The sequence below is a fragment of the Marmota monax genome, unplaced genomic scaffold (genome assembly GCF_021218885.2).
Source record: "Marmota monax isolate L192 unplaced genomic scaffold, Marmota_monax_Labrador192_F-V1.1 WCK01_AAM20220418_F8-fsc00030, whole genome shotgun sequence".
NCBI classification, from domain to species: Eukaryota; Metazoa; Chordata; class Mammalia; order Rodentia; family Sciuridae; genus Marmota; species Marmota monax.
Genome location: NW_026691988.1, coordinates 13,192,118 through 13,211,070, shown reverse-complemented (window position 1 = coordinate 13,211,070; position 18,953 = coordinate 13,192,118). Strand labels below are relative to the sequence as shown.

Here is an 18,953-nt window from a genome sequence, read left to right as displayed (position 1 = left end):
CAACAGACAAGTATCTGAAAACTCAAAAAGGTGGGTCCTATCCTGAAAATTTCTGATTGGGTACCACTAGGCAGGGCCTGAGAATTATATTCCTAACACTCACCCTTTGAGAACCACTGGTCAAATACTATATATGGTATACCTTTATTAAATATGTCCATTTCCTTCCCATTAGAATGTATAAAGTCTATGAAGCAGAGATTGTATTTTTTTTTTGTTTTGTTTTCTGCTATTTTTCTTGCAAGGAACAATACTAGGTAGATAGGAGCTGCTCAATGCATACATGTTGAATGAACAAATGAAAATTGCTTATTCTAGTATAACATCAGAAAACATATCCTAATTTTATCATCAGATTTTATATGAAGAAAGACAAATACAAAGTTAGAAAACATCATATAGTCAGTCTCCTCATGCAAAAAAGCATTTGTAAGCCTTGGGCCACAAAGACAAGTGAAATTTCTAGATATTTAGGAAATAAATTATTATTAATAACTTATATTACATTACTATAGCATTAAAATGAACAATGATAAACACTTATGGAATGCTACCAGGTGCTAAGCACTTCATGTATTATTATTATTATAATAAAACTCTGAGGTGGCTAATGGTGTCATTTCCATTTTACAGAAAGGGTCTCTGCTGCACCAAAGATCTGGCTACTCAGTGGACTTCATGGTTTCCATGATGTCTCCTCCTCTCCATGTGCTCTCCCCACTGGGAACCAACAAGGGTGTCAAATAGGGGGCAAGTTTGACCTTGTAGAGTGCAAACTTGTTGAGGTTTGAATTAAAATGTGTTTACATCTTTTAAAAAGGTCACCCTGACCAGTTTTTAATTACAATGATATCCTACACAACTATACTAGATTTCCAGATGCAAATGCTTAACTACAAATGTCTACATATCTTATGAAAAATCTGAGAACGTTTTTCCAGAGGTAAGTTTTTTTGGGGATTTTTTTGGGTGATTATTTAGAATAGTTCATTAAGTTTGAATATTTATTCTACCAACCCTGTACAAAGGCAAGCATCACATTTACGCAGGAAAAAGCCGACAGATAATTATGAGTTAGTGATTTATTTTCTTTCAAATGGGCAGTTAGATTAGATGTCAGCAAACCTTTTGCAGGCTCCAAACTCTGTAGTTGTGGTGAGCAACCACAGATCAAAAAAATGAATAAGGATGGTTTTATTGCAATAAATTCTTAACACAACAATGTGAATAGCCCAGGGGCCACAGCTTGCTGACCCCTAAGTTAAAAGATTACGATCCAAGTAGCATAAATGAGATTGACCAGATAAATTTCTGGTAAATTTGTCAAATTCATTAAAAATTTTTTTTTCTTACTAAAGAAATATCTATATTCCTGTATCTAAATATAAATACTTAAAAAAAAAAAAAAAAACAACGAATCTACCACACAAATCAAAACAGACATTTGGCTTTGTAATAAGTTGAACTAGTTAAAAGAATCCTTGTATTTATTTTTTTCATAGCACAAATGTAGGAGGTGATATAGTAAGTCCATAATTCCTCACAAAATTATCAACTTAAAACCAAGAACCTAAAGTCCTATAATTTTCTGCATCATTCCATCCATACACTCTGTGGATTCCATCCCACAACAGCAGAGAACCTTAATTTAAAGCACCAAGTTTCCAGGCTACATCCCCCCCCCCCCCATTTTCTAATACATGCAGTCAAACTGCCTAAAAAACAAACACCAATTCACCTTACACTTAAATGCATCAGGGAAACCAATTTTATTCTTTAAAAGTCATTCTACTTTTCAAACTTACATTTCCTTCCTTGAAGTCTTAAATTTTTAACGTATTTATATCTAACATGAAAATAATTTGAGTTTTTAATATAATCTCTTGGACTCATCTAATATTTTTAGATGTTCATATTTGTTTTATTAACCTTGAAGAGAACAAAAACAATCTCTAATCTAGAAATCTGGAAATCTTTTTAAGTTAAATTTAGAATTTTATAGCAAAGAAATATGGTTTGTGTGTCCAAGTATAGACTTAAAAAAATACCCTTAATGTAAGTAAATTAGGAAAACTTATTCCCAATAAAATTTCACAGAGTATGTTTTCATTTTTGGAAGGACGAACCAGTGCAATGGGCATTTTGGGGACAGTGATAACATCGACCCTAGGAACTCAAGACTTGTTTACTAGAATAAATGAAAACTGGCAGAGGCTGTTGCTGAGTGCTTCAATAGGAATTAGACACACACAGATTTCACTGTCATTTTCAATGGAATTGAAGTCTTTCTTAAAAGTGTGCTCCTGATAGGCTGAAGATAAAGTAATGGACTGGTAGTTCCTTATGCCAAAAATACACAGATCTGTCGTACAAAGGCTTCATTCTCTGCCTGTAGTCAGTAACTTGAGAGCCTTCTGGAGATTCTGTACAGCAGTGCTTACATCTTCATACTGCAAAGCACTGCCAGCATATTTGCAGTATTTCTGAGCTCTAGCAAAGTCCTCTGGAGTTAGACGGACGTCCCCTAGGAAAAAAAAAATAATTAAGATATTTATTAGATTATAGAAAGTGCTGTTAGGCATGTGCTTACATTCAAGATTAATGAACATATTTAAAAACATAAAGGTTTTCTTAGACTCAAGTGCATTTTGATCACTTTACTTCATTCTTTTCAATATTTTATTACTAATACAAACCACAGATATGGCAACATAGTTGTGGAAGATTTTCCTTCATGAGGTATTAAACTAGAATTCTTTATATTTTAGTAAATTAACTGCAAAAGTTACAGTTTGTGCAAAACAAGAAAAGTAGCTTTGGTGTTCATGCTAGAATTGCTGAGTCTCTCTCTTCATGGAACAATACACCCAGACTAAACTAGTCAACCCTCATTTGAGCTAGAATATAAATATAACCCCCAATTAGAAAGGTGAATAATGTACTTTATATAAAAATTACATGTCACTTAACTTTTTCTTGCATGAAAATATCTTACGTTTTTGTACCATCTGTGGAAAAATTCTTAAGATTTCCAAAACTTTTTACTATAAACAATTAAAACATGAAAACAACCATTATAAATTCTTTCTCCAGAATTTATCCCTAGTAAGTTTTCTAGCTCTACATACATGATTAATATGTATAGAGCCCAACTAAATAATTTGGGGAAAATATTAATCTAAGATATGAATATACTTGCATGTATATTTCTAAAGACAGGGTAAATACCTGGCATTGTTTCTTATCATTTGAAATAAGCAAGTTGTCATTTGAAATAAGGACTCTAAGGAGTACTGATTAGAGAGGGCTGGGGTCATAAGACCATGAAGAGCAGATGACATATTTCAATTCTGTTTATAAGGCTATATTTTTAAAGCAGAATAATTTTTTTAAAGCTGTTTTAAATTTTGCTGTAGATAGACATAAAATGAAACTCTTGACATTCCCTAGGTAAAGAGGTAACAATGCCAGGTAAACTGATATCAAATTTTGATTAATATAATTATTGCTTTCTAAAATTTTCAAATAGTACTAACAACGTATCTCAAGCTTTTATCTCAGTGCCAGGTACCTGCAGGTCCTCAGCTCGATAATTTTACTGAATGAGCACCAACAAGTTGTCTATACTTCTAGTATTTGTTGAATTATTATTAAAGATTGCATAAAATTTGGTCCTTTTATTGTGAACCACATATTACACATTCTAATTATAATGAAAATTATTTTTCTCCATAATTCTTTTAGTATTTTAGTGGACTTGGAATTTGTTTCCCATCAAATCTAAAAAAAAAAAAAATCTGTCCTTCAGTTCTGTTTACAATTTAGTAAGCACACTTTAGTTTAAGTATTTATTTTTCTTGATAAACACCGATCAGATTCTTAATTATTCTTTTTCAAAATAATTAAGAGACTTTAGTCACTTGCATGTACACACCATGTAGGTGAGTAAGGCACTTTTGATAAACAGCTTCCCTTACTTAACACTACCCAGTCGTGCTTTAATACTCTATCCTACTATCTTAAGGGCAACCTTTAAAATATGCAGGGCCTACGTCCAAAATTTACTGGACCTGATGGAAGAAAGCCCTAATGCTCAAACTAATGTTACTTTTACAGCATAGCTTTAGCACTGTTTTGCTGACATATTGCTTATTTATTAAAAAGATAAAATGCATAAATGTTACTATTACTATTTTAGTTCTTATAAACTTATCCACTAATGATAAACTATTTTAAAACACATTTTTCATGAAATAATTTAAATATTTTTAAAACATGAAATATTTTAACTGAAAAATATAGATGTATATATAAAGCTTATAAATATGCATAACAAATTATGTAACTCATATAAAACACAATCATTTCACGATAATTAACTGTAGATATAAAAATGCTTTATAGTCAGAGAGGTCAGACTTATTTTCAACAATTTAAAGAAATTAAAAGGCCTTATCAAAAACTTACTTCAACTATTGTCTAACACAACAGGCATTCTTTCATTTAAAAATAAAGTAAATAAGTAATTAATAACAAAATACCTAAATTAAAGTTTTAAATAGAATAAAAATAAAATCCATTTCCTAATTATGATTCTTATGAATTCTCATTATTTAAAAACTCAACAGAGAAAGCAGAAGGGAAACATATTTCAGGAAGAGAATAACTGTTCACTTTCAGTTTATCTGATTTTATATTCAAAACAAAACATAAACTTAATGTAAACAAATACAAGTTGTTTTTCCTACCATTCAAATTTATTAGAAGTTATAATAAGAACTAGGGAGGAAGGACAGCAAGTATATGTACGATGAAGATTTAAATGATGTCAGGATTAGAAATGTTGTCTAACACTTATCTCTCTTTTAAAATGTGTGCTTCTAAGTTCCATTCAGGCCACAACCCCTCTTTACAGAAGATTTCTTCTCCCCTACAGAGGGCAGGACAATGATTTGCAGAAGACAGCTATACTATCAAATTCTCTGCTGTAGTGGTGAAGGCAGCCTGGGTCAGCACTGGATCAAAGACATTTTTTGGTGTAAAGAGAAACCTCTGTATGCTCAACTGACATAAATATCCATTTCCAAGGTTGATTTGTCTAATGTTAAGACAGAAGACAAAACAATTAATTCTAAAAATTTCCAAAATGGGTCTTTAAAATCTTTCTAATGTATTTAGATAGTTCTTGAAATTGGTATGTCCAGGGCCTTGGATAATCTCATCCTAGTGTACTATTCTCTGACAGGGAGGACTGAAAGGGAACAATCTGACCTGCAGTTAATCTTAGAGGATGTAGGAAAAAATATACATACACTGTGTACACTTTTCAGATATAACTATCTACATAAATTGGAAAGTTTTTAAACAATCATTTAAGTAAGATTCAAAAGACTCAGAAGTTGTTATTCTTATCCTAGTGCCATATGGAGATCTACAAATAAAAAATCAAAAAGTAAATACTCTGCTTCATTCCAATTCTGTTCTCTTCTCCAGAATCAGCCACAAATGCACTGCAAAAATATTTAATATATTTTGAGAAACAACACATTTTTATTAAAAGGTACTAAGCACTAAGGAGACAAATGTAGCAGAAACAGGAAGTACTAGAGTTGGTGGTGATGGTAGTTACCTTGATTATAAAACCTCTATTTTTAAAAAACCTTAAAGAGGAGTTTTAGGCTCACAGTCAAGTTGAGAGGAAGGTAGAGAGATTTCCCATAACACATGCATCACCTCTTCTATTATCATCACCCTGCAACTGTGTAGTGGTACTTTTCTTAAAACTAATGAACTTCCACTGACACATCATCACTAAGAGTCTAATTAGGGTTCATTCTTGTTCTGTAATATTCTTTGTGTGAAAACAAATTATACTGACACATATCTATCATTATAGATAGTATTCATTCATTCACCATTATAGCTTTTCTGCTATAAAATTCCTCTGTTCCCCACTCTGTTCATCCCTCCCTTCTTTCCTCCAACCCCTGACCAACTATTGATATTTTAACTCTCTCCAAAGTTTTGCCTTTTCTAGAATGTCAGAGTGGAAATTACATAGTATAACAGTCTTTTCAGATTGGTTTCCTTCACTTAGTAATATGCATTTAAGTTTCTTCCATGTCTTTCAAAGGTCTGAAATTATTTCTTTTTAACAGTGAACAGAATCCTATATAGATGGATGTATAGCTGACTACTCTATGTGCTATTCTGTTGCACTGATCTGTCTCTTCGTTTGGTAATACTACACTGTTATGACTACTGTAGATTTATACAATGTCTTGAAGTCAGGTAAGATCAGTCCTCCAACTTTGCTCTTCTCCTTCAATACTGTGTTGATTATTCTGGTTTTTTTTTTTTTTGCCTCTCCAGATATTTTTTATAGCCAGTTTGTTGATATGCACAAAATACTTGTGGGATTTTGAGTGGGATAGCATGGAATCAACAAAAAGAACTGATATATTGGGAACACTGAGTCTTCCTATCCCTGAATAACATGTAATATCTCTCCATTTATTTAGATTTTGATTTCTTTCATTAGAGTTTTGTAGTTTTCTAGGAATCTTGTCTTATATTCTGCAACCCTGTTTTAATAGCTCCATAGTTTTAGCTTCTGCATACAAGAGGAAACAAATGACATAATTTCATTCTTCTTTACGGCTGAATATAATTTCACTGTGTGTATATATATGTGCGCACACACACACACACACACACACAAAACATTTTCTTTATCCATTTGTCTACTGATGAATTGATGAGCACTTAGGCTGGTTCCATAAATTGCTATTATGGATTGTGCTGCTATAAACATTGGTATGCATGTATTACTATGTATGCTGATTTTAGATCTTTACAACAAACACCAAGGAGTGGGATAGCTAATCCTATTGCGGTTCCATTCTTATCTGTTGAGGAATCACTATACTGCTTTGCAAAGTAGTTGCACTAATTTGCAGTTTCACCAACAATGAATGTGTATTTTTTCCCCTACATCCTCACCAGAATTACTGCTATTTGTATGCTTGATGATTGCCATTCTGACTGGGTAAGATAAAATCTCAGTGCAGTTTTGATTTGCATCTCCCTGATTGCTAAGGATATTTTTCTTCATATTTGTTGACCATTTATATTTTTTCTTTTGTGAAATGTCTCTTTGGATCTTTTGTGAGTGGGTTATTAAGTTTTTTTGGTGTTAAGTTTTTTGAGTTCTTTATATATTCTGGTTATTAATCTCTTGTAGGCAGAGTATATGGCAAAAATTTTCTTCCATTCTGTAGGCCCTCTGTATCTTTAATTTCCTTTTTTTTCTAATGGTTTTAGCCAGGGATTCCAGTATGATGTTGAATAGCCGTGGTGAGAGGGGATATTCTTTCCTCCTTAGTGACGGTCATAGAGTTTTTAGTTTCTCGTCATTGAGTATGATGTTAACTGTAGGATTTTTGAAAATATTCTTAATCTAGTTGAGGAAAGTCCCCTTTATTCCTAATTTACTCATTTTTCATTCACGAATGGGTATGATATTTTGTCAAATGCTTTTTCTACACTTACTGATATGATCATGTGACTTTTCTTCTTCAGCCTATTAATGTGCTAGAGTATATTGACTGCTCTTCAAATGCTCAATTAGTCTCATGTACCCAGAATAAATCCCACTTGGTTGTGGTTTATAACCTTTTTTTTGATATTGTTGGATTCAACAGGATGACACACTGTTGAGGTTTTCTGCATAGATATTGGTCTACAGTTTCGTTTTCTTGTAATGTCTTTATCTAGATTTGGTATTAGGATAATGTTGGTTTCAGAATGAGTTAGGAAGTATTCCTTTACTTCTCTCCTCTAAAAGAGATCATACCAAATGGCATACTTTCTTTCTTAAATGTTTTATGGAACTTATTAGTGAGTTCCATCTGTACCTGGTACTTTCTATTTTGGAAGGTTATTAATTATTAATTCAGTTTCTTTATAGGTATAAACCTATTCAGATTATTTCTTCATATGTGAGCTTGGTCAGACAGTTTATTTCAAAGATTTGGTTCATTTCATGTAAGACATCAAATTTGTGGTCATGGAGTTGTTTGGAGTATTTCTTTATTATCCTTTTAATGTCCACAGGATCTGTAATAATGTCTTCTCTTTCACTTGTGGCATGAATAGTTTGTGTCTTTTCTTTTTGTCTCTCTTTAGAGGCTTATTAATTTTACTGATTTTTCTCCAAAGAATTAGCTCTTGGTTATACATTTTCTTTACTGAGATTCTATTCCCAGTTTCACAGTTTCTCTGATTTTTGATTACCAAGTACTAACTGTACATATTAATGGAACTCGGTGTGATATTTCAAAACATATGGTGGATAATGGCCAAATCCAATCCCCCTTTGTCCACCCTACTCCCAGTCTCTAGTAATCACTATTCTATGTTGAGGTTTTGAATTTAATGTTCACATATGGGAGAGAAGATGCTTCTTTGTGGCCTGGCTTATTCATTTAACATAATACATCCCCATCCCTCCAGGTTTCATTCATTTTGTTACAAATAATAGGATTTCATTTTGGCTGATTTCTGGTTAAATAATTCTCAATTGTGTGTGTGTGTGTGAGATATATATATATATATAAATAAAACATTTTCCTTAGCCATTCATCTACTGATGGGCACCTAGGCTGATTCATATTTTAGCTATTGTAGACAGTGAGGCAATAAACAGTGTTCTATTACACTGAGGTATGTCTTTGGTATGCTGACTTCCTTGCCTTAAACTATATATCACAGAAATGGAAGTTATATCACATGGTAATATCTATTTTAGTGTTTTAAGGAATCCTCATACTAGGGGTTCTTCATAACAGCTCTACTATTTTACATTCCTATCAACAGTGAGTAAAAGTTCCTTTCTCTCCATATCCTTGACAACATTTATTATTATTATTTATTTTTTAATAAAAGTCATTCTATCTGTGGTGAGATGATATCTCATTGTAGTTTTAATGTGCATTTCCCTGATGGCTAATGATACTGAGCATTTTTCCCTATGTGTTGGCCATTTGTATTTTTTCTTATGAGCAGTGTTTGTTCTGATCCTTTGTTCACTTCTTAATAGAATACCTTTTTTGAGTTCCTTATATATTTTGGCTATTAATGCATTTTTGGATAAATAATTAAAAAACATTTTCTCCCATTCTCTAGGTTTTTTCTTGACTCCATCAACCATTTCTTTTGATGTACAGAAGCTTTTTTTGTTTGATGGGATTTCATTTGTCAATTTTTTTTTTTTGAGTCCCGAAAAACTCATTGTCTATTAAAATGTCTTGAAGTACGTCTATATTTTCTTCTAGTAGTGTCATCAGAGTTCCACATCTAACACTAAGGTCTTTGATCCATTTTGAGTTATTTTCGTACAGGGTGAGAGATGGGGTCAAGTTTCAATCTGTTATGTGGCTATCTAGTTTTCCCTCACCACTTATTGAAGAGGCAGGTTGTCCTTTCTCCAATGTACGTTATTGGAAACTTTGTTGAGAATCAATTGGCTGCAGATGCATGAATTTAATTCTGGAATCTCTATTCTGTTCCACTGATCTTTATTTCTGTTTTTTATGCCAGTACCATACTGTTTCAGATACTTGGCTTTGGATTGTCTCTTGAAATTGGATAATGTAATGCTTCCAGCTTATTTTTTGTTCAAGATTGCTTGGGCTATGTGGGCTCTTTTGTGCTTCCATATAAATTTTAGGATACATTTTTTCTAGTTCTGTGAAGAATATCATTGCTATTTTGATAAGGATTACAACGAATCTGTAAATCACTTTGAGCAGTTATGGGCATTAAAAACAACACTAATTTTTCAATCCATAAACATAGGAGCTTCTCTATTTTTGGTATGTATTCATCAATGTTTCATAATTTTCATTGTAGAGGTTTTTCACTTTGTTTAAATCTGAGGGGTATTTGCTTTTTGGGGGGAGGTAGTCTTATAAATGGAAATGCTTTCTTGCTATAGTGTTTATTATTTGTTTTCTTCTGCTTACTTTGGATTTACTCTTTTTTCTAATAAACTAAGGTAGAATCTTAGATGACTGATTTTTAGCTTCTTCTTTTCTAGTATATGCATTCCTTCTAAGTACTCTCTTTTCAGGGTTCCCCAAATTTTGATTTTCAAATTTCTCTTTGTATTTTGCCTTTGTGTTATTCTGAAGTATGTTTCTGAATCTCAAAGTATTTGAGATTTTTTTGTAGCTATCATTCTATTATTGATTTCTAGTTTAATTCCAGTGAAGTCTGAGAGCAGAAACTTTATGATTTATAATTAAAAAAATATAAGGTATGTTTAATTTGTCTAGACTCTAATTTATCTGAAATCACCATTCTTTGTATATTCTACAGATTGTATACACAGGAAGATACCTTTTTGTTTTCTTTTTTTCCTAAACAGGGTCATATTATATATAATGTTCTGCAATTTGCCTTTATTAGTCACTTGGTATATCTGGGCAATCTTTTTTTTTTCCACAGGACAGTTACATATTCTTTTTCTTTTTACAGTGCTGGGGATCAAACTCAGGGCTTCATGCATGCCAAGCAAGGATTCTACAACTAAGCTACTTCCCCAAGCCCTAACCCCCTTTTAAATAAATGTACAGTATTATGCAGTAGAGATAGACCAAAATTAATTTAACTATTTTTCTGTTAGTGAGCATTTAGAATCATTTTTATTATTACTACAAACAATGCAGTAATAAATATTTTCATAAATACATGTGCCCATGTCTGAGTATTTCCTAATGAAACATTCCTACAAGAGAAATAGCTGAATAAAAAGGTTTATGCATTTGCAATTTTGATAGTGAAATATGCTACTGAATATCAATTTATACTCCCACCAACATGATGCAGGAGTCATTCCTTATACCTTCATTAACACTGTTGATTATCATTCTTTTAAAGTATCTTTGCATCGATTGATAAAGAACTGAACTCACCTCAATTAAATTAGTAAGGTCCTGCATCTTTCATGAATTTATTTTACATTTGTATTACGTGTTTATATTTTCACTCATTTTTTTCTATTAAGTTTGACTTACTCATTTGTAGGAATGTTTTACATATGTTCTGGACATTATTTATTATTTAAGAATTATATATTTTCTCCTGGTCTATTAACTGCATTTTAATAATATAATGGTTGAAAGTGGATCTTTTCTTGTATGAAATTTGTTACTTTTCATCTTTCAAACCTGTTAGTCATAACTAAACGAGACACAAGAATTAGGAGACAGGTAGCCCATTGTTTTAATGTTGCTTTACAATATATATTCTTGTCACAATGATAAAATACTATCTTTACCATTAGTTTAATGTCCACACTATGTCACTTGATTTCCGTTTTAGCTATTCTGCTTCAATGATCTATTTGTATATTTTTCTTTCTGCTATTTTCATATCACACTTTAGATTTAAAAAGTGGTGGGATTATAGAAAGAAACCTGGATACCAAGACTAACAAGAGGCATATAGTATTAATTGGGTAGGTTATTTTCTGTCTGCTAACAAGTATGTATCTTCCACTATGCTCCTGAGTAATGCGCCAGTTTTTGACAGCTTCCTAATCTATTCCTTTTACCCAAACACTGTCATTCTCTTAAGAAACATAATTGCTCTTAAAACAAGGACTTGCAGGATTTAAATTTACTGTAGCTCTTAATTTTAATTCCCATAATTCATTTGCTTTTGAATAAAACTGGAACAAGTGGAATACATTTAAAATAACTCATACATTTAAACCTAAGTAAACAATATACTACATCTAAATGTATAGTAAACAACAAAGTTCGTAGTATTGGACAACAAGATCACCGTATAAACATAGGTATATAGGTCTATAAACATAGACTCTCCTCCCTCAATGACTGAAAGACATGTAGGCACAATGGCCAGTTCCAACTCATATAGGGAGCACATAAAAATAAAAGTGGCAAAATATATCTACATACATAATGTCAGAGAAAAATGAAACATCTTCTTAAAAAAATCTATCAAGATCTTCATTCTAGATAGAACAAGACTAAATCTCATCAGACACATGAAGAAAATAAACTTGGAATGAGAAAATCCAACATAAACTCAAAATATGACTTGAGATAAAAATTGGGGAGAGTCAGAAAAGCAGGAAAGATTATAATCAACAAACCAATCACCCAGCCTTGAACCAACCAACCAACCAAAATATCAACCAAAATAATTAACCTCAAAGATTTATGTTTTCAACAATGGTAATCTCCATTCTTTTCAGATAATCTAAAAACTCAGGGTAGATAATAAAGAACATAATCACAATACATAGTAATCTTAAACCAAACTAATTTAGCATAAACTTCTATGGTAGCTTTGTCTAGATGTTTCTGCCCCTATACCCAGTAGTGTGTGAAAAAAAAAGAACTTCAATGAAAGGGAACACCTTGGGAGTTGGGTATTTTTAATAATATGAAACAATCTTGGTTCTTGTGAGAAACCGCAAAGATATTTGTTTTGAATTATCTTGATGTTTGAATTTAAATATGAACACTTAAATATATGGTACTCTCAAGGTAATATTACAAAATAATACCCCCAAATGGGAAGGACAACATAGCTCAGAAAACAGTCAGCTGACTCACCCTGGGAAATTGTACTAAACAGTGCAGGATCAATGGCTGGAATAGTCTGTGGAGTAGGTTGGATAGTATTACTCGTTACACCTGCAAATCAGAAAATTACAAATACGTATAAAGTGTTACAGCTCTTAAATTACATGTTAGAAAAAAACTAGAAGATAATGGAAAAATTGTATTACTTCATTTAAATATTTTCTTAAAACCTTTGTGCTTATTTGAAGATAGAGGCTAGTAGAGAAAATATGCAGGAAAACTCAGTTTACTTGCATGTATTGGCCACATATTTCCTAATGTATATTTTGTTTGTCATGTGTGATTCTTCAACTTGCTTATCAATTGAAGCTTATCACAGACTCCCTTCCTATCTTTTAATTTCTTAGCCAATTAAATTTGGAGACAAGGTGTGACATAATTATGACTGGTTTAACTTCAGATGAGTCCCAATTCATCACTCTACATGAAATTACGAATTATACACTTCAAATTTTTCAGTTGACATTTTTTTTCAAATATTCATTTTTAGTTGTAGTTGAACACAATACCTTTATTTTATTTATTTATTTTTATGTGGTGCTGAGGATTGAACCCAGGGCCCTGCACATGCTAGGCTAGCACTCTACCACTGAGCCACAACCCTAGGCCCAGTTAACCGTTTTTAAGATAGTATTTTTATAGATCAAACAAATTTTGTCTTCCTTTTAGAACCTGTCAAAATTGTCACATTTAATGAATTACTAGTTCTAAGCCTAAAATATATATTAGAATTATAGATTATTATTTACCTAAAAAATTAACTCACAGAGTGTTGAAATTGTCCAAAAAAGGAAAAAAAAAAAAAAAGACTTAAATGATTCAATCAGCAGAAAAAGCAAATGAAGAAAAGTTCATTCATTACTCCAAATCAATGAAGTCAACTAATCTCTCAAAATAAGATTCATTTGTTTCAAACTGAAATAGGTTACATTTAGATAGATTAAAGTGAAGTGAGAAATTGGTAGTAAGGGTAAAGTGGTAAAAATACTGGGATAAGGAAAGGGTAACAAAAGAAAAGCAGGAGATAAAGAGAAAAGTTTCTAGGAATACAAATATATATTTTCTAGAACGCTGGTTTCATAAAGGCTGGTTCAAGTTCTTCCTGGTATGTTTTGAATATGAAGGATCTTCTTATTCTAACCTATTGGGAAAAATAATTTAAATACAGACTATTTTACTTTGCTTATTTTGTTTTAGGGCAAATTAGCGTCATTTCTTAGACTTTGGAAGGATTAAACATCATAAAAGTCTGACTTTTTAACTGAAAACTGTGCTAATAAAAACTTTTTAAATGCAAAGGGGTATTGACAAAAGGCCAAGTAAAATTTTTAAATAGTACAAAAAATATATGTGTTAAAACCTACCTCTCATTTCTACTCCTAGACTCATTAGGGCTATTACTAGTTTTGAGGGCATCTTTTCATATTTAGCCTAACCTATCAATACATATACTTTTGTTATTCTTTATTAAGAAATATGTGTTCCTGCCTAAATAAAAAACATCTAAACACACCCCTTTCTCTATCAAGACACTTTGCAAATGGCAGTATGTTGTGCTTACTATACTTATCCTTGAATTTTCTCCTTAATATGGCTTAGTAGTAAGTAAATCTTCCCGGTTCTTTTTTTCTTTTTAATATTTTTAGTTGTAGATGAACACAATAGCTTTATTTTATTTATTTATTTTTATGTGGTGCTGAGGATGGAACCCAGTGCCTCACACATGTTAGGCAAGTTCTCTACAACTGAGCTATACCCTCAGCCCTCTTCTCTGTTCTTTTTTAATGGCTACATAAGTGCTCCATTCTATGAATGGACCATAATTTATAAAGTAATTCTTTACTGACATTCAACTTGTTTCCAATGTTTGTTACTACAGATAATGCTATGGTGAATATTCTTATAAAACTCAAATTAGTGTATGAATATGCAAAGAAAAATTTATAGAAGTGTTATTCTAAAGTCAGAAGACACAAATTTTAAAGTGACCAATTCATGTCCCCCTCCTTGATTTTGTTTAGTGCTAACCAAATATATTAAACTATAAACACCTAAAAAAGTTTTCTCCACCAAACCTGCTTAACATTTAAAGGCATGTAAATATATGATATTAAGATAGGTTAGAATGTAGGATCTAAGAATCTTCAAAGATTAGTCAAGTCCAGTGCTTTGATGAAGCTATACTCAAAAAATGTATGTAGATAATAGTATATATTTTTCATATACATCTTTAAAAAAAGGCAGGCTATATGTCAATACCATTTTTGGCTAAATAATTTGTATTTGTTCTTAAATTAAAATTCTCTAACTGCTTTTTGGAAAAGGTATATAATTTTGTTGGGCTCCTGCTCTAACCTTTTAACTTATTTGTGTAACTTCTATGTGATCAAATAAAAAGGCACTATTAAGAACAAAACAGAACTCACAGGGAGAAAATTTTTAGGTATATAGTAAAATTTCATTTGAGCAATATTAAACAGTCTGCATGTTATTAAATAATGTCATTCAACTAAGACTTGAACTGACAACACAGACCCCTTAACATGCCTCAGGCAGCACAAAGATGCTACTTCTTGTTCATTTTGAAGCATAGAGGCCAGGCTTGTCCTCTTGGCAGCAATCATGAGCATGTTACCACTGGGCCTAGAGTAACTGGCTCAACAAAGCTTATAAATACCCGTGCAGTTATTAAAATGCTTTTTTGTTTATGCTGTTTGTTTATTTAATGAGATGCTCAAATCTAGTTATTTCTCCTTCTTTCTTGATTTGGACAGGTCTCATGTGACAATTTGCCACACGGTTGTAGCTCTCTAGATTGCAATATGTTGGAGTGATGTGACCCTAAAGCAGTCCTGGGGAAAGCAGAATTGGGTTGGAAATTTCCTCTATTCAACAATTTAATAAAAAAGAACTGTTGTGAAGTAACTTCTGATTAATTTTTAAGTAGATAGTTATATAGCACATTAGATGGGATTAATACATATTAAATATTGCAAGATTTATAGGTATGCACAAAATTGCTTTACTGACAAAGCAGTGTGGGGATTCTGAAAAGGGAGGCATGACTGTTGGTTAGAAAATTAGATAAGATGATCCAAAAATTCTAACTATATAAAACCCCAAAAAAGGATTCAGAGAGGCAGAGAGAAAAAAGAAAGTTAGTCTATGAGGAACAAAAGGTAAGAAAATAGGAAGATTAGATTAAGTTAAACCTCAGTGTAATCATGAAAATAGAACAGGCTAGAATACCAAAAACACATCAAAGCCTCACAGAAAACAAACTCAGTACTTTTGACACCAGGACTACCACAACATAGTTCAACTTTTCTATGTATAAGGTGAGCTACACTTTCAATGAAAAGCTTAGCATTGATTAAAACATGTTCTATTAATTCATCTAATTACCTATTCTACCAAGAGCTTCTATAGTATTTAAAGACTGTAAGACGCATATGCTTCAAGAAAGAGGAAAAAAAACCAAAATATCACATTACAATGTGATGTTTGTGAGTGGTTAAAGCAAAAAAGGCAAACACTTAGCTTTTTAAACAATCACTATCCATGTCCTCTTTACACCCCCTTTGCTTTTTTGTGGAAGAACTAAATATTGTAAATTAGTACACACTATTCTTTTCAGCTATCTTAAGGATTTCCCTTTGATAAAAGTGCATCCTGGACTTTTATATGAGAGAAAGTAAATCACTCCTAAAGTGAATAAGAGGGGAAACATCTGCTATATTTATAAACTAAAAATGTTATTCTTTTTTTTTTTTATTAGACAACTATAAACTGATTTTTAAAATGTTTCAAGTATAATAGAAAAAATATATCTGGGGACTAGGAGGAGATTTCCATATCTCAAACCAGCATTAAAGAAAACTATAAGTTTGCTTTACTATCAGAAAAGTAGGTTTGGATTTGACAGTATTTTAATTCTTTGGAGAAAGTGACACAGAAAGGAGGTCATAAAATCATAAAGTCATAGAGGTTTGGCTTCAAATTTCGCTAATGTCACTGGGTATATTTTTTTATTTTTATTTTTTAATTGTAGTTGAACACACTACCTTTATTTTATTTATTTTTATATGGTGCTGATGATGGAACCCAGGGCCTTGCATGTGCTAGGCAGGGGCTCTACTGCTGAGCCACAACCCCAGACTGTAGATTTGTTTTAAATGCAAAGTTTGCAAGAATTTATAAAGACAGAACTTTATCCTGTAAAAATTCAAAGGTTTTAAATTTTATTCTGTCCACTGAGGACCAAAAGACAGATTAAGAGAGAGAGCGGGGGGAGGGGGGGAGGTCATAAAGACCCATCCAAAATAAAAAACAGCTTATGCCCGAGTTAATGAGATCAGATTGAAGTGTCTACACTAGAAAATTTCCTATTATCACCTCCTAATTTCTACCTTTACAACATGAATATTCTAATAGACACTGTCTAATAGTTTGATCACATGAAACTACCAATATTTTGTCATTTTTGTTGCATAAGACTAGCAATTACATATAAAGCAACTTAATACAGACCTTCTACTAACAGTATGTTCTTTCTTTCACATAAGAGTAAATCTGTAAGTACACCATATACATATGTGACTTTACTATAGTTCTGCCCTAAGATATATTGTCTAAAACAATATCCCTTGGATAATCTTTTTGTAAGTTTAATATCCTCCCCCCCAAATATGACACTTCTTTTGATTCATAAAAATTATTTCTAATTTTCATTAACTTAGCATTAAATGCCCTGTGTCTTTGGCAAAGAAATAGGAAGGAAAGGGGGAAAAAAAGAAGGAAAGAAAGCCAGTTTGCTGACTGCTGAGTTTTGTGTTAGGCTTAATAGTAGTCAATTTTTATACTTTTTCCCCTTTTAATAATTAAAATACCCATGAGAAATAAGTATTAATTTCATTGTAGAAAGAAGAAAAACCCAGGTTGAGGGAAGCTGAAAAACTGGTGAGTTGGTGGTTTAGGAAGGGGTAGAAATTAATAACAAATACCATTTGATCCAAAAATGCACTGCATTCCTCTATAAGAAAGCTTGTTTGGGACTCTTTTAATTAGTGTTTAATTTTGAAGTACCTTTCAAAAGTATTTACAAAAGGCTATATTGAAGTAACTGGTTTTGCTTAATTATCCTACATTGGGAATACTGAATGTTTCTACAAGAAAATAAAATATTTTAAACAAAGTTCCATAAAATTTTACTTACAAAATAAATTCAAATTGTTTTATTAATGTCATCATGCAGACCAATAAACACAGAAAAGTCAGGGTAAAATATGCCAAATGCTGACACAAAGAGATCAGGGATATGATGATCAATTTCATTAATCAATTTAAAGACAAAAAGTCAGCAATATCTGCAGAAAATATAAGGCTGAAAATTTTAAAATAGGAAGGAAAATATTTATTGTAATTGCTTCTACAACTGTTAAGATGAAAAACTTTTAAATGTTATTCAATTTGTGCAAAATCACCTGAATGAGCTGGATAAAATGGGGCTGAAAACTAACTCTATGAAGTGAAAATGTGGGACTGTAGCTCAGTCGTAGAGCTCTTGCCTAGCATGTGTGAGGCACAAGGTTTGATTCTGAGCACCACATATTAATAAATAAAAACAAAGGTCCATCAACAATAAAAAAAATATTAAAAAAGAAGGCTAACTCATTTTATTAAATACCCTGTAAATGTTATATAGTGTAATACCATAGATTATTGAGGCTGAGACGAATGAAAAAAATTAAGGATAATTCTTGGAAAAAAAATCAAAATTGAATATAATGGAGGGAGACCCTCATTGTTACACAAAATTACATATAAGAGGTTGTGAGGGGAATGGGAAAATAAACAAGGAGAGATATGAATTACAGTGGATGGGGTAGAGAGAGAAGATGGGAGGGGAGGGAGTGGGGATGGTAGAGGATAGGAAAGGTAGCAGAATACAACAGTTACTAATAGGGCATTATGTAAAAATGTGGATGTGTAACCGATGTGATTCTGCAATCTGTATTTGGGGTAAAATTGGGAGTTCATAACCAACTTGAATCTAATGTATGAAATATGATATGTCAAGAGCTTTATAATGTTTTGAACAACCAATAAAAAAAATTAAAAAAAAAAAAAGATTGTCACAATGCAATGTAGAATACTTTCTACAATCTCTTCTGCATATAATCAATTATGTTATGTTATAGATAAATAAATAATGCTATAAAAACTGAAAAAAAAAAAAAGAATTAAGTAAGAACACACATAGTTTTTAATTTG

At 31.7% G+C, this 18,953-nt stretch overlaps 1 protein-coding gene across 1 annotated transcript in view; it reads right to left on the bottom strand.

Moving 5' to 3' along the window:
* Window positions 1-340: 340 nt before the first annotated feature.
* Window positions 341-18,953, bottom strand: part of Vta1 (vesicle trafficking 1) — a 71,971-nt gene continuing 53,358 nt past the window's right edge. Inside the window, exons 7-8 of the mRNA XM_046450477.2 lie at window positions 12,651-12,731; window positions 341-2,524 (exon numbers count right to left, since the gene is read on the bottom strand). Coding sequence (XP_046306433.1) covers window positions 2,379-2,524; window positions 12,651-12,731 — 227 coding nt within the window. The 3' untranslated portion in view covers window positions 341-2,378. The remainder of the gene's footprint in view (window positions 2,525-12,650; window positions 12,732-18,953) is intronic.